This window comes from Botrytis cinerea, chromosome 14, assembly GCF_000143535.2.
Source record: "Botrytis cinerea B05.10 chromosome 14, complete sequence".
Taxonomy (NCBI): domain Eukaryota; kingdom Fungi; phylum Ascomycota; class Leotiomycetes; order Helotiales; family Sclerotiniaceae; genus Botrytis; species Botrytis cinerea.
In genome coordinates, this window is record NC_037323.1 from 1503208 (window position 1) to 1519687 (window position 16480).

At 43.3% G+C, this 16480-nt stretch overlaps 4 protein-coding genes across 4 annotated transcripts; 2 read left to right on the plus strand and 2 right to left on the minus strand.

Annotated features, from left to right (window-relative positions):
- The first annotated feature begins 685 nt into the window (after positions 1–685).
- Positions 686–4225, plus strand: BCIN_14g03880 (hypothetical protein). Its single transcript, XM_024697204.1, has 4 exons — positions 686–1635; positions 1735–2156; positions 2272–2377; positions 2433–4225. Exons 1-4 carry the CDS (start codon positions 1299–1301, stop codon positions 3698–3700), a joined length of 2133 nt encoding a protein of 710 aa, XP_024553019.1. The 5' UTR covers positions 686–1298; the 3' UTR covers positions 3701–4225.
- Positions 4226–5007: 782 nt separating this feature from the next.
- BCIN_14g03890 (hypothetical protein) lies at positions 5008–7746 on the minus strand. The gene is made up of 4 exons (XM_024697205.1): positions 7208–7746; positions 6978–7126; positions 5950–6926; positions 5008–5874 (listed from the first exon to the last, which is right to left on the minus strand). Exons 1-4 carry the CDS (start codon positions 7320–7322, stop codon positions 5811–5813), a joined length of 1305 nt encoding a protein of 434 aa, XP_024553020.1. The 5' UTR covers positions 7323–7746; the 3' UTR covers positions 5008–5810.
- A 1486-nt stretch (positions 7747–9232) lies between these two features.
- BCIN_14g03900 (hypothetical protein) lies at positions 9233–10758 on the plus strand. Its single transcript, XM_024697206.1, has 4 exons — positions 9233–9478; positions 9529–9704; positions 9752–10054; positions 10107–10758. The coding sequence occupies exons 1-4, from the start codon at positions 9333–9335 to the stop codon at positions 10565–10567; spliced, it is 1086 nt and encodes a 361-aa protein (XP_024553021.1). The 5' UTR covers positions 9233–9332; the 3' UTR covers positions 10568–10758.
- A 258-nt stretch (positions 10759–11016) lies between these two features.
- Positions 11017–16391, minus strand: BcdcL2. Its single transcript, XM_024697207.1, has 6 exons — positions 15845–16391; positions 15762–15790; positions 15539–15587; positions 15232–15484; positions 14189–15164; positions 11017–14034 (listed from the first exon to the last, which is right to left on the minus strand). The coding sequence occupies exons 1-6, from the start codon at positions 16310–16312 to the stop codon at positions 11238–11240; spliced, it is 4572 nt and encodes a 1523-aa protein (XP_024553022.1). The 5' UTR covers positions 16313–16391; the 3' UTR covers positions 11017–11237.
- Between the last annotated feature and the right edge of the window lie 89 nt (positions 16392–16480).

Consider the following 16480-nt stretch of genomic DNA (forward strand, 5'->3'; position numbering starts at 1 on the left):
ATAGTGGTGTGGTTGTCCGATTTGGCCAGTGGTAGTGAGTGGTTGGCTCGTGAGAGGGGAAAACTAATGCGTAGTTAACGGGAATTATGGATAATGGAGAGGAAGTTTTGTCGTCATGAAGGATGGACATTGGCTGAGATCGCTTTGGAGACCACAGAAGGAGGGGAGGCAATGAGCTAGAGGATGAGTTGGTGAATGAATGAGTAACGAGCCAGAAATTCAGGATAATACTTGGATGTTATAAGGGACGGACTTGGAAGCCTGTTCGGTTGAAACTGCTAGGGAGAGCTTCCGAAGAAAGGAGCTGGAGATAGGGATCATCCTACATTGACTTATCAAAGGTGATGCTGGAGAATCATATAACATGTTGCGTGATGATGATGTCGATGATGATGTCGATGATGATGTTTTCTCCTTTGCAATCTTGGATGAATCAATCGACGAGTTGTGATTTGCGTCATAAGGATTCTCTTACGCCGTTTACACCTGCAGAGTATCAGAGTATCAGAGTATATATGTATATGTGTATATATAGACACGGAGTAATGTACCAGGATTTTTATGATCCAAAATTGTGATGATACATACACAGAGTATCTTGGGCGAGCTAAGGTTATGTCATGTTGGTAGATCAGAATTCTAATCGCAATCGTAATCGTTGAATCAAATACTGTGTACATTTTTTGCCCCGGTCTGCTGCCATCCACCCATTGATGAGTAAAATAGAAACACAATCTTCCGCATAGCCGTTGCCCGATCTATGTCTGTTGGAAATTATCTCGTGGGACTCTTGACGCCAAATAAGCCAATGAAAGCCATAGACCAGGGTCTGATTGGATGCACAGCGACAGAAGAGAAGAGAGTCCTTGCTTGCAAAGACTTGCATTGCAGTATCTGAAGTAAAAAAAAGTCTTGTTTTCTTTTGTTTCTTCCGTTCTGCATTGGATTCTGCACCTGCACCGAGTAGGTCCCTACCTAGCGATAAGATATTGGCTGTCAGTAGCTGGCTGACTTACCCAGCTAACTTGATCGGAAACTGGGGACGACACGACCTTCTTGGAGATATTTCTCACATCTTCCCAATAAAGCTTTTGCACATCTCGAGAAACCGTTGACATCCCCCACCACATACAACCGCACAACCGCACAACCGTACATGCACGCCATACCACAACCTCCAAGCTTCCACATCCAAATTCAACATCTCGTCCTATCAACCGTGGATCTGATACGGTGCCTCTCTCACCCAACCTTTATGAGGTAACAAACGCCAAAATAACATAGCCTCGTCTGTGAAGATGGCCCATTTTGACGCTTATGGTCGCCCTCTACGAGGCGATTCAGGGCTGCAATATGGCTATGAGACCTACCAGACGTACGATTTCAATGATCCCAACAGGCACATGCCTGCCTATTCAACCCCCTCGACCTCGAATAGATATCCTGCCGAATCTCGAGATTTACCTTATGCTTCCCAAAGCGCATCAAGTGTACCACCACATTCACCACAACAGTCATACCCACCGAGCAATAATATGGGAACAGCACATGGCTCCGACCGTGGCACTGCTGTAGATCACGATGCAGTATCGCCGGAGATCATTGCAGCAATCACGGAAAAGGTTAAAAGAGAACGTAAGTATATGTTGTGCTTCTCCGCATTGCATGTTTGTCATTTCTGAGAGTTGTTGAGCCTCACCAGTCGCCCATGCTTACTGAAACCTCTTCACTTAGTCTTCGAGCATCTGAAGCAAACAGGCTCCATTGATGACCAACCGCGAGCCTCGTATATGCAACGCGAATATTCGGAGAAATCCAACTCTACAAGTCAATCTCCTCCCCCTCTAGATAACCGCAGAGTTTACACCCCCCCTTCACCAACTTCTACCACCAAACCAACCTTTTCCCCTCCACCTACAGAACCCATGAGATCTCCTCCTGCAAGCCCTTCCTCGGACAAACCTTCCGTGAGGTTTAATGATCGGGATCGGGATCGGGATCGTGTATATAATGAGCGACCGGCGCAGAAAGTTCACCGCACATACTCGACCATGGAATTATCTACAATTGATCAAAAATGGGGTCGATTGTTCGATAATGATTCTCGGCCTACGGAAAGGTTGGGGCAGTTCTTGAGAGGGCTTGCGAATCATATTGTTAGTCTTACTATCCTTTGATGATGCATTTCGGTGTGACAAGGCTTTCGCCGAATCGTTTTAGTTTCACTCCAATCTGAGGCTATGTTAAATGTCCTACTGACTCCGTTCATAGGTCGACGATTTTGCGCCCAAAAGGAGTATTGTGATTACACCTTCGAAAATGGCAACATATTATAGCTCGTACCCTATTAATAACAAGGAAATACATCCATATGTTTGTAAGGTTTCACAGTCTATATCTCAGCTCCATCCATGCTCACGAATCATATCTAGCTATCTTCAAAAATTTGTCCAATACACAAGTTTCGAAGCTATACCAAGATCTTGGATGTCAACATCACCTCGTCCAAGAAGATTTCCATTCAGCTCCTACGGTACCGGCCTTGACTCCACTTGGATTTGCACATTGGATGACGATTCAAATTTCCGCTTATCCTAGCGAAGAATCAGAGAGGTTAGGAAAAGTTGTCCTAGCTTTACCGATTAATGCCGATGGACAAATGGTAGATGGAAAACCGGAGCGTTTACCAAAACAGATATCACGCCACTTATTACCAAATACCGGAGATCGCGAATTGGAGAAACTTATGAGGACTGCATTATCTCACTTCTCTGATGAAATTGGCATTTCTCACAGCAGTAGAAGCAAGCCAACAGCCTCGAGCGTACCACTTCGTCAGACATCGCCCACCGATCGATCACAATCTCGTTCCGATGATACACCTCAACCCAGAGCCTCCTCGTACACAGGTCCTACGAGCAAGCCTATTGAACGAGAACGCATGCCTTATGCTGGAGCCCCTTCAGCCCCATCTGAGTCGTCAAGCGTCGACGAGGGATCAAGTGTACCGATTGAACGTGAAAGAAAACCATACTCCGCTCAACCTGGTAATGGCAAGATTCACACCGAAGCCAGTAATCCTAATTTCCCGAACAGGCCTGGGCGGGCGAATTCTACGAGTCGCGTGAAAGAGCAGGAAGAACGTCAGCGTAGTCGGTCAAGACATACCCGTAGGCAAAGTAATGCTAGTCAGGATAATTATAAGCCACCGCCACTATCGTCTTCCAAACGCAGTCACAGCCCTCAATTCAAGAGTTACAGTCATTCTACGCCTACCAATATTGATCTTGGACCTGGTACTTATGTACCATCACCTGCCAGTTTCCAAACCTCTTTCGCGCCCTCATCATATGGATCGGCAAATTCCTTCCCCCCGCCACCTTCTTCAGATATTCGGGACTCGAGAGATAGGCGACGGGATGACCGGTCTCACCGCAGAGTAGAAGATGATCGTTTCTCGAGTACTACCCATATTAATGATTTCTCAAGTCCGAGAGATGCCGAAAAATGGGATAGGCTGCACGAAGGACTAGATTCGAGAAGTAGCGATTACGACCGTGATCGTCCCACAAAATCTACGGGCTCCGCATATAGCGAACACACAACTAGGAGCTCTTATATGGAACCCGCGGTCGGCGCTGATTATGAGGATTGGTATCGAGGTAGTGGATTAGACAAGAGAAACAGTATGTATTACTGATGTGTTGTGGGGAAATATTGAAACTTCTGGGGATTATATTAACGAATGACTTTTTATTGATTACATGATATCATATGATGGAATGAGGGATGACAGATGAGGTATATGGATTGATGTTGACGTTGCCGTTTTTATGTTTTGAATACGGTCGTTTTTGGATCTGGAAAATAACTGGTTTTCCCTTCTATTTTAAGCAAAGGATAGGGGGATAAGATTTGGAATTAGGAATTGGAATTTGGTTATGTAGGGACAAGGAAAGGAATGGTTTCTTGGTAACATCATCAAATATTGGATGTATGTATTTGTTTTTAGCGTTGATATTCTTAGGGTTATGCAGGTTAGCAAGTACGATACCATTATCAGAAAATTTATATTCGATTTATGTTTTTTTGGGCATTGGCATTGGCATTGGTGGCTTTGATCTTGTTGTGTTTATTTCGGATTTGAATTGAATGAGATTGATTTGATTTGATTTGATGTAATGTGATATGATTTTAATTTAGTTGATTTGTGGGTTGTTTCGTATTATTGTATCGCGATATCCATGTACTCGAGGATTTAGCCTACGATGAAGTTATAGATTAGTGTTAGGATTAAGGGGGAAGGGGGAAGGGAGATGTGAGGAGAAGAGAAGAGAAGAGGCGAGGAGCTGGCGAGGAGCTGGCGAGTAGAAGAATGAGTTAAAGGGGGTGGGTATGTAAGTGGGGAATGGATGGATGAACTTTTTGGTGGAAGAAAGGAAGAAAGGAAGAGAGGAAGAAAGGAAGAGAGGAAGAAAGGAAGAGAGGAAGAAAGGAAGAAAGGAAGAAAGGAAGAGAGGAAGAGAGGAAGAGAGGAAGATTTAAGGACTGAAAGAAGAGTAAGTATATTTTGATATTTTGATATATTTTTGTGATATTTATAAGTATAAAAAGGAGAATAGAAAAAAATATAAAAAAAAAATAGAAAAGGGAATAAATAGAAAAAAGAAAATAGAAAATAGAAATATAAAAAGAAAAATAAAAGAATAATAATTTGAAACAACTATAACTAACTTATAATATATATATAATACATGGGTAAGTTAACAATTAGAAGAAAGAGGAGTAATTAATTAACTAATTAACTAATTAATTATAATAATAATTAGTTTCAGATTATTAGATAGATAGATAGGTAGATAGATAAATAGATAGATAAATAGATAGATAAATAAGGAGAATAGAGAAGAGAAGAGAAGAGAAGAGAAGAGAAGAGGAATGATTCTTCTTAGTGTGTGTGTATATGTATGTTTGGGAGTAAGGAGAAGATTTAATTTTATTTGTATTTGTATATATATATATATATATTAATATCAATCTCACTAGGTACCTATAACTAGTTGTAGCTATCGCTTCTCTTTCTATATACCAACCCAATCCAATCTCATCCGATCTAAATCATTTCATTATATATTATCTCATCACACATTATCTCATCTCCTCATTTACTTTACTTTACTTTACTCATAATTGATACCTATCATACCATACCATACCTACATACATAACATATAAATTAAGCCAGCCAGCCAACCAACCAATCAACTTCATCCCAAACCTCATCCTCATCCTCGTGCGCATCTCGCTCTCACTCTCACTCTCAAGTTTCGAGGTTTCGAGATCATCCACGTTTCATGATGAAAGGGATATAAACACAATGTTGCGCATATCCAAATATATACAAAAGTCTCCAACTAACTCCATAATTTCTCTTTCTTCCACTATTCCATCCCGTCCGATCTAAACCCCTCAGTCTAGTATCACCACAAGTTTTCACCCCTCTTTTCTTGTCTACAACCCTGTATTCTTTCTTCTCTTCTCTTCCTCTAAACCTCTCCCCCTTCACCCATAAAGACTCCTTCCATTCCACTTCCTCCTCTTCCCTCATTAATCATACTTTCCGCATCGCCAACCTGTTTCCGTTCCGAAACCTCTCGCATCCCCATTCCTTTGCCTAATTTCAAATTCATTTGCTTATGTCCTAGACCCAGCGTCAATCCTCGGGATATACCGTCTCCTCCCCTTGCTCGCGCCCCGCCAATGTCGGGAGAAGACTGTGTTTTCCAGGTATCCCTCATGACTGCTGATTGTTATTGGAGAGGCTCCGAACTCGAGGAAAGTCGGTTTAGATGAAGGTATACATCTGTTCCGTAACTATTTTGTAGTAGGGCTGGTTAGTTTATTGCAAACTTGTAGAAAAAAGAAGAAAAAAAAATTGGTGAAACATACCCCTCCATACTAATCAACTTCAAATCTCCTCCAAAATATCTAGCATATAATCTTGAAATTGGGAGACCGTAACCAAATCCTGCCATTGGAGCTTTGAAATCGCTCTTATCGAAATCTGGATCTAGACTGGGTGTACTGTCCACAGTCGTATACATATAGGTCCAAACTAAAGGTATAGAGCTTCTAGGTATTCCGCCACCCTCATCTGAAATTTTGATAGTAATATCCTCTTTGCCTTCCGCAACGACGACTTTTGTGACGGGAAAATCTTGTTTGTCCTGTCCATGTGTTTCGACAACAGCTCGAAGTGAATTTTTGAGAGTTTCAAAGAGCATATGCGAGAGATGACCGGGTACATACATGAAATGAAGGTTTGGAGGGCATACGAGTTGAATCTTTGGCGCATCAAAAAGTCCGTAATGGTCTTCGCAGACAAATCTAGCGTTTTCGATTGCTTCTTCCGCAAGATCTCGAACATTGGTTTTCGTACATATAATACCTACATAATTAGGATCTTTGTCGTGACTTTGATCTGTGAGTGCTATGTGTTGTCCAATGAGCATTCTTATGCCGATACGGGACATGTAGAAACGGTCGAGGAAGGATTGGATATTATTATCGATCTGCATGCGTTGCCGTTTCCGCTTATATTCGAGTATTCCTTGCGCGACGGTTGTGACAACTCCGTCGTGCCGCCTCTTTATATGATTAAGGGTTTGTGCGAATCTTTGGTTATAATCGTGAAGTTCGGGGGGCCAGTCCGTACTATCTTCTACTGTGGCAAAATATCTTCTTGCTGCTGCCGACTTTGATTCTTTTTTTCCATTTCCATTGGAGCTGTATTGCCCCCTCATTACGCTCGGGTTTTGTGTTGCTTCTGCAAGTATCTTGGATGGCTTCCCATTAATTTTCGCGGGCTTCATAAGTCTTTCTTTAACATCTGATGATAATTGTGGTCGAGGGAGTGTGGTGATTTCCTTTCACATGTCAATTCACGTAGGCATTTGTGGGCGGATAAAGAGTCATACCTCAAATGACTGTGCATACCAATCCTTCACCCTCTTGATCGAGGGCATCTCATTGAGGCCATCTGGTAAGTCTGATAGTTCTTGCACTCGATGCGCAAGTCGTATTGGAAGTTCTTCGGAGAGGAATTGTGATGCTCGGAAAAGTGTACCTGTTCGTAGAGCAATACTTTATCAGCTTGGGAACAATGGCAGGAACCCCCAAATCCCCAGAGTAGAATCCTATAGCTTACCTGTAGATGGCCTCTCTCCGAATTGTACCATCTGCCTCAGACTCACACCCGTAGCTGGGAAATGTGAATAATGTTTGATGGTGTCCATCAACATCTCAGTTGTCTTCCACGACATCTTGTTTGATCCCTTTGGCCCTAGGGCCCCTAAAATACAATCTTAACCCCTTCGATTATCGAGGATTTCCGTCTAACATTAGCTGTCGTTGGCGATATTGAAATCTTTACAATCTTTGAACAATTGTTGAGTTTTCTCCCCGCGTTCGTGATATCCTGGGAGTTGAGCGAGTACCTTTACTCAGATGACGCAGAGCTAGCCAAATGCTACCGAGGCAATACGGAGCCGTTGATTGGTGAATTGACAATTAGAAATAGTAGAGGTAAAGATAGAGAAGAAAGAAATCGTATCAATTGATTGTTTGCAAACAAATCACAATGTTATTTTTTTCTATCTGAAAATTGATCGTGTGCACAAGTACAATGTGCAATGATTAGATCAAATGAATAGTCATGTTCTCATCATAAAAAAAGTGCTGTATTACTGGTAGAATATAAATCTGCAGCAAATGGAGAAGACTAGGGATGTATGTTGTATGTTGTATGGATGAGAGTGTCTGTGAGTACCGAAAGCTCCCCATCATTCCCCTTGTTTTCCGAACGACCGAGATGACCTTACCGACAATGCACCATACATCACCCACGTTGCAACGCTGTTTGGCCTCGAACATTTCCCCGCCCTTGGTACGATGGTGTTTCTCGTCTTTCTCTGGCTTGCTGAACTTACTTGCTACGTTCAACAACATACACCAACTACACGGTCTAGACTAGGTACCTCGAGACGCGAGACGCGAGACGAGAGACTAGATACTGGATAGTAGATACTGGATAGTAGATACTGGATAGTAGATACTGAATAGTAGATACTGAATATTAGATACTGGATATTAGATACTGGATATTAGATACTAGATACGGGACAATAGGTACTAGATACTAAATACTAAATACTAGACACTAGATACCAGATACTCTGTCCTGCTCATCATCTAGCTGAAAATCTGCAAAATGATAATAGGAAACGGTGGGTGTACAGAGGTAGAGCTACGTCGATCTTCTCAATTTTCTATACGGTAGTCTTGCTTAGAATGGTCTTGTGTTGTATGCGTCTTACTACATGTTCTTGGTGTTGTACTATTGGCGTGGACGCCTGAGTCAGCCTAATGGTCTTGGGAAGAACGATGTCAATCTTCTGTTCACAGCATGCATGCCGCCATATTCCATGCATCAAGCATCGCCCATTACCTCGGATGTCAAGCCATGGACAAATCCGGAAAACTCAATCCTACGGATACATGCGGAAAGTATGCTGGCCATTGTAATTGGCGGAGAAATAAAGAGAAAGGCATCGATACGAAATTGGTACGCAGATAAACCTGTTACCTTTGAAATGAGCTGAGTCTTGGGATACACATTTATTCTCGCGACTTTTCCTTGGGCTTTTCTGAGGTTCCATCTGATGTGGAGACACTCGTATAAGTGGAGGGGCATGAAACACGTGACAAATCTGCAGTCTAGACTTATCACGCCAATGTCATGTGCAAAAAAGCAAAAGAGCAGAAGACGAAAGACGTATGAGGTGGTATTGGATCTAGGATTCACATCCGACTTTCTCTGTGTAAAGAGATGCCTGATCCAGTGTTGGCATTTCTAGTTTGCTGTGGAAGCTTAAGATCGACCGGATCAAAACTAGAGAATGGGAAGCTGGGAATGAAGAACAGAGAACAGATATTGGAAATTGGAGAAAGAAGAATAGACGAATTCCGGTATAAGAAGTGAGCGTCCAAAGTTTTGGCTCCTCTGTCAAACCATTTTCCTTATACAGAGTGTGAATTTGATATCATCAACCATGAAACACGGCGAGCTTTTGGCCTGCCACAAAAATAACAAACGGGGAAAGAACGATCTGATAACTCGATCAGGAAGATGCAACTACCCGTGAGATGACAATCTTTCTTTTCTTTCTCGGAAGAAATCATATAGTACCAAAATAACAAGATCCTTTGAATGAAATTATCATCAATTGCAGCTGGAGATATCTTTCATACAATCAAGTTTAATTAAGCCGACAATGATTTCTTCAAGCAACTGCCGTCTCGGAGGCATATGTCTAGTCGTATTTGTCTTCATTTATGCAGTCTGGTCTCCGTTCAAGGGGTTTGTATCTGAGAATGTCGTGGTCTCATCTAAACCAAAGGCGATTGAGCCTGGAGAAAGGTAAAGTCTTCGATTTCTATCAAGGATATAGCTATTCTGACCACGAGAAGTGCCATCAAACAGTATCTAGGAAGCAAAGACTGTGGAATCATACAATCGGATATATATCATGTACCATACCCCACCAGATCGAACGTCTCACCCTTCTGCAGAAACAGGGCAACACTCCTTGAAGCTTTGAGCAGTGGAGGTAGACATGGATTCGATGAGCCATATGTTGGCAAAGGTGAGAGCACACTCTTGTCTTTTTGAGAATGCCACTCATCCATACAGGTTGCACATATCGGTGGTTCTCGACTTCCGAAATATGTATGATCCTCGAACGGTTTAGTGCTGTTGTTTTCCTTGGTGACGAGACTGCGCAAACGATATATGCTGCTCTTAATGTCTTTCTGAGAGAGGATATATCGCACGGCGGCCTTCAAGAATGGTTGATGACAGATGATGAGCGGATCGCATGTAAATGCGATGCTCAATTCTTGGACAATAACTGTCTCGGATATTCTGTAAAGAACTTTGAGGAGGTTGTTAAAAACGAAGCGAATGACCCAAAAGGAAGCCCGTACGTTTGTCAAAGTAAGAATCATTTGGAATTTCTTTAAAGACAAGACTCTGACATGAAATTTAGGAACTCCCCATGTTTACATTCCATTCATGACTACACCTGCCTCGTCCGCCGCTATAGCTACTTTCAAGTCATTAGCATACCAAAAACCAGATCCTTGGCGACCTACTCCGGTGATCTTTTCTCTTGGTCATAGATATTCTCATGATATGAAACTCTCCATCGATTCAATAAATGAGTGGATAGGTATTACCAACGGCGCTGAACGCAATATTCCGATACTTCTCCTTGGTCCTACTGCCTACGGCATTTCAAAGGAATCAAGCAATGAGGGAAATATGGAGATATGGAAATACCAGGACGAGCTGAACAGAATTGCCCCTGACAAACACATGGATATTCTTCGACTTTGGAATCTGACAATACAAGCAAGTAGTACGGATGGGGAAAGATATGGAGAGAAAGTTGCAATGGTTCAAGCTATGATGATTATCAATTGGTTGTCAAAGTTGGAGACCTCTTAACACAGTCCAAAATACAACCTTACTTTGCAATTATGATATATGAATACGAGAAGGAGAATGATAAAGAGAAGGCGGGATGTGTTTAAACCACCCATCTTATCGCTAGCTAAGGAAATAGACTCCATATTTTACAACCATTTACCATTGTCCCGCGATAGCCTGCATTGTCAATAATTATCAATCATATGGCATATAACTTTTTAACTCTCCATTGCATTGATTTATCATATCGATACCATCTAGATCTAGATAAGGATATGGCAATCCGGCCCCCTATTCCTAGCGCTCCACCCCCAAGAACTGGCGGCTCGCTTGGCATAATTGTCGCATAGATGGAAGTGCAACACGTCGATGATTTGTTTATCTTGGTTCCTAGGCGAATTCTTGGGTTCTTCGTAATAATCTCGTCCTGGAGACCTTTTGGCAGTCCGGAAGCTTTTCAGAGTTATTGCTATTTTACTGGTTCGTTGTAATTATTCACTAAGAAATTGAAATGACTATCCATCGCATTTGATTGATACCTTACTATATGGTTGTGTTGTGTACAGACCGGCATACGTAATACTATCAAATGTAATTCATAGATTGTGACCTGATGTTAGGAAATAAATTTATCAAAATTCATCTTATCCTCCTCCTCAATTTTTCCTCCTTCCCCTACAAATGCTCTCTATTCATCCAGCGATTTTCTCTTTTTCCCCTCCCCCGCACCCCCATTCCTCTTCTCATGACCCCTCGCCTTCAAAATCCGCACCGCCTGCTCCGCAGCCCTTGCCTGAATCTCCTCTTTCCTCGCTCCACCCCTCACCTCTACAATTTCCTCCCCGCCCACAAATACTGTGCACCGGTACTCCGTGCGTACCTCTTCATCCGCGTCCGCATTTACCTCGGTAGCATCCCCACCCATCTTCTCCCGCCGCAAAACGTACCTGACGTTTTCAGAATCGGCCACGATGCCCAGTTCCTCCTTCGGATGCATGATGCGCACGCCATCTTTCAAAATCCGTCGCATGTATCTCAGGACGCCCATTCTTTCGATCAGCTGCGTGCACACTTCCATCGAGCCGCTATCAATCCATACCGCGCCCAGCAAACTCTCAATCATATCGGAGAAAAATTTCCGCGCGTCCAATCGGGATAATAGAGCCCAGGGGAATGTATCACCGGTGTATATTGCCTCGAGGATCTGATCGCGCAATTCTGCATGGCGAGAAAGCGCTTCTTTTTGATAGATAGAGAGACGAACGCTTGAGTGACGGAGAAAACTGACGAGGGAAACGCGGCGTCGCGAGTGGGTTTCGTGGATGCGATGGTTTTTTCCTTCGGTCAGATTGGTGACGTTTTGGTCGATGCTCATTTCCATGCAGAGAAAGGCGAGGAAATCGGCGTTGACGAGCGCAGAGCGCAGGAGATGCATGTGGAAGTGGGAGAGCGGCGTCGAGTGCGACCACATGGCTGTGACGATGATGTTGTCGAGAATGGAATCGCCGAGGAACTCGAGTCGCTCGAGGGATTGCGTGCCGCTGGTGTAAGAGGGGTGCGTCATGGCTTCGACGAGGAGAGATTTTTTGGTGAAGGTATATGCGAGGATTTGCTCGACGGGCCGGAGAGCTATAGGTAGATGGAGATCATTAGCAGCTTGTTGGTAGAGTGTCATTTGTCGAGTTTCTAAGGGGAGCCAGTTGAGTTCTGGGAAGAATAGTTGTAGAGATTTAAGGGCTTTAGGAATGCCGCCATCGACCATACATGCGCCGATGAGTGCTTCCACAACGTCGGAAAGAATTTTGGAGGACATTTCTCTTGTTTTTTGTTCTGTGACGACCAGATCATCCACGTACATTGGTCGCCATTTTGCACCTGTGAATTTCTTGGTCATTATATACTCATCCAAACCGACTTCAGCCGCCGCTCTTGATGACCGTGAATTGGACACGATACGATCCTTCATAGCCGACAAATATCCTTCGTGCCAATCTAGATGCTCTGCCACCAATTGTACCGATGTACACAATTTGAGAATTGAGTCGCCCAGAAATTCGAGACGCTGATAATTCGAGTCTAACGAATAACTGGCATGTGTGATGGCGGTCTGAATAAGACTCTGGTCACTAATTTCGAGATCCTTGAGGATGGTCCTGGATAGTCGGTCTACAACGAGTTGCACCTCAATGTGGTGTGTGATGGAAGGAATCATCATGCCGAACCGAGACAACTGTGCGGGCATTACATCCTGTACACATGTCGAGGCAGGTAGAACAGACGAGAATTGTTTAGTGAATGACGAGGGTTTTTCGTTCTGTACCTTGTGCAAAAAGTCTGCACGGCGACTTACTTTAACCACAGCTAGATATGGGACGTCTTCTGGTGCATCTGGAAAGTCTGGATAAGGGTTCTTGACTTGATTGATCGGTGGCTTACTGGGCAACCATTTTTCAAAGATGTAGGGCGATTCTAGTTTACCGACTTCTCTGATAAAACCTGTACTTTTAATATTACCGTTGGGGTCAACCGGAAAACAATCTGAACTGAGCGAGCCCGAATCTTGAAGCAAGATAAATTGCACAACTGTTCGACGTGACTGGATGTGAACTTTACGACCACGATCTGATAATAGTAGATTGGTATCGTTCAACGCCTGTGCCAACATATTCTCGCTGGTGCCGATCTCGATATCGTTTGTAAAGTCAACAAAGAACTCGGTGTCAGCATCCCAATAAAGCTTTAATGGGGGTATTGCCGGTGGATCAATTGGAAGACAGAGTTCCAGCTTCATCCCATTGAAGATCATTACCGATGTGCGAACAATTCCAGCATGGTGTTCTGCCTCTTTCCATGCTCTAGCAATGTCAATCCATGGATTTAATCTTTCCTTCACCTCCAGAAGAGACGCGCGAGTATCCACGGGCTTTGAAGTCAACTCATCGATGACTTTGTCGTGCACCATCAGGGGCAGTAGGTTATCATTCACTAAGCCCCCCCTGTATAATGCGGAATACGCCTCAAACGCTGCATCTTTTGCAGCCGACCTCTCGCTCAACCACGATCCGCGGCTTTCATGGACTCGCAGGGGTTTAGAAACCGATCCAGGCAGGATGACCTTTGCTCGAACATATTCCGATCCCAGTTCGGAGGAGTAGACGAAGTCTGGCCTGAGGTCAACAAAATCTTTTGTTGTTAAGACTGAACAGAAATGATAGAGATGTGGTAAAGCACTGTCAAGGTCTAATTGAGCCCCAGTGCTTTCTATTCGCAAGACCCTATCATCTTCCGACTGTTCATCAGCTGTCTCAATTTCGTAGATGTGTTGCAATTCTCGCATTTCCTTTCCGTACTCCTCTCGCATTTTTCTTTCAAGCTCATGCCAATTTGTCGCTTTATCACCTGAAGCATCAAGAAGAATCAGCTTAGAATCTTGCTGTCTTGCTCGCCCTCGTCTTTGTACGAAAGATTTGAGGTTTGCTGGTTTACTATATCATCATTAAGTCAGTGATTGCCTATAAGAATACGTTTCCGGTGTGATATGCGGAACTAAAGCTACAGGGGGGACGAAGAGAACGTGAATGATGAAATGTCTCCATATAGCGTCTGGGGGTGCAATGTTAGACATCCCATTAAACTTACCTAAAGCAGATCACTAGATTACAGGCAGGAACATCAATTCCCTCTTCCAATACATTTGTAGCTATAAGGATATCAATTTTTCCACGCTTGAAACTTGACAAAGTGTCTTTTTGTTGATTAACATCGACAAGCTCTCCTATTTGGTCTGTACGCTTGCCATTTAAGGATGTGCCAACCATGGTTCCAATCTTAAAACGATCCTTTGTCAATGGATGATGCGATAATAGATGGGCTAGCACAGACACCGTGGCTCTTTCTTGGACAAATATAATAGCGGAAAAGGGAGGCTTCTGTTGCGCAATTATCCCCAGTAGCTTTTCAACCTTGTTAGAAATTTTGCCTGTATCTGAGAGAGTTGAAGGAGAGATTTCGACTTGTCTGAGAGCCTTGGCAATATATAGCTTCTCGGCAGCTGGTGAATCTTCAACAATGAAAGTGTCCTTTGCCGACATTGCCTTCAAGTATCTCGTCACCACTGTTGAGATATAGTAATCTGCAGCCCATGGGCCTAGCTCTACAAGAATAATCTCGTTGCTAGTTTTGTCGATTGACTTTAATTGGGTTTGACTATATGTCTTAAAACTCTTGAGTACTTTCGCCAGCTCACGTTGACTTTTTTCGCTATCACTCCTTTTTAGTGTCAAAACGTAGGGGTCTTCGAAAATGTTGAGACTTTGCACAATCTTTCTCAGGCTCGCCACAGTTTTCGTCACGATGATATTTGACTCTGGGGTATAGTAGATAATAGATAGAAGTGGTAGCTTTACTCGAAGGCGAAGATCTGCTCGATGTATTTTTGGCGTGCAGCAAATGGCATCCAAAGTCTCCTCGATATCACTTAAAGATTGTGGACTGGATCTCATGACAGGGCTGGCCGAGAGGCCCAGAATGTGGGGAAGTGGGAATATCGATTTATACGGATGATAGAAAGATTTCATAATTTTAGCCCCTGGCGCTTTATTTACACAATTATGTGCTATAAACGTTTAGCAGGGTCTGAAAAAATCTCTTGTTCAGCAAGTAGAGATGTGCATGATACTCACCTTCATCAAAAATGATCAAGGACAGACGCCCCATGCGTACGAATCCGTGTGTAAGGGCATCTAGAAGAACTTGATAGGAAGATACGACTACCTTGACATCCTTCAAGACCGTATCCCACTGTCTCTGCTCTGTCCATCGATCCACACCATCAGCACCAATAAGCATTTTGATCAAAACAGAGGGAATATTCAGCTGGAGATATTCGTGATGCTGAGCACAGAGCGCAACGGTAGGCGCAAGAAACCATATTATCTGCAACAACAAGATCAGGAAGAGAACAACGAGGAATTAGAACTTTCTTCCCACCTTGCCAGGCTTCATCCGCTCAAGTTCCGCTAGTATTCGGAGAACGGCCCTAAATGATCGAATGGTCAGATTGTAGCAAGCTTTCGGAAGAAAGACATGGCTGCGACTCATGATGTGAACGCCGCCCTCTACTAGCACTCGATATTCAAATATCTGGTCTATAGTATACTCGATCTCTTCCAAATTTGTCCCAATCTTGACCCCAAGGCAGGAGAAGACTTACACATGTGTCTTGCCACTTCCTGTATCCATCTATAATATAACTTTTAGCATCAGGTACCACCAACAGGTATGAGATACACCCACCGCAACGATGACATTCCTTTTCAAACTCTCTTCCAACATTTCCAGTTGGTATGTTCTTGGTGTTACTATCACAATCTCTCCCTTCTCCCCTGCGCTGTTATCATCATCTTCATTCTCAACAATCAATCCTGATGAGTCACTACATAAATCCTCTACAGTCTCATTAAGTCGTTCCCCAGACGTCAAAGCAATAAGATCCCCTTCAATCCCATCTCGACCATCGATAAGGCTACCGCGTGTATCCGGGTCAGTGTCAGGTTCCGAAGTGTATTCCATGTCCTCGAAAGAAGCCGGAGAGCGAAAATGATTCGTTAGACTAAAAACCCTAACTGGGAATGAGGAATTGTGGAAGAGCGATGTGGGTTTGAGAGATAGAGAGTCGTGGTTAAGATGAGGCGTTTGTTTTTGCGACCGGGGTCTTTTGTTTCCGCGAATAGTTGTCCATTTTGGGAATTTATGGACTTTCATTTGTCATTTTTTTTTTTTTACCTTTGTACGACATTCTCAATTTCGATAAGAAATGCTGAGAATGTCGGTACAGGCAGTCAAAGAGTAAAGTTTTATGATGGCTGGCTGACTAATCCAGGTAAGTAGTGTGCCGTTTACAGTCGGTCATAGATCAAATGTGATTCAACT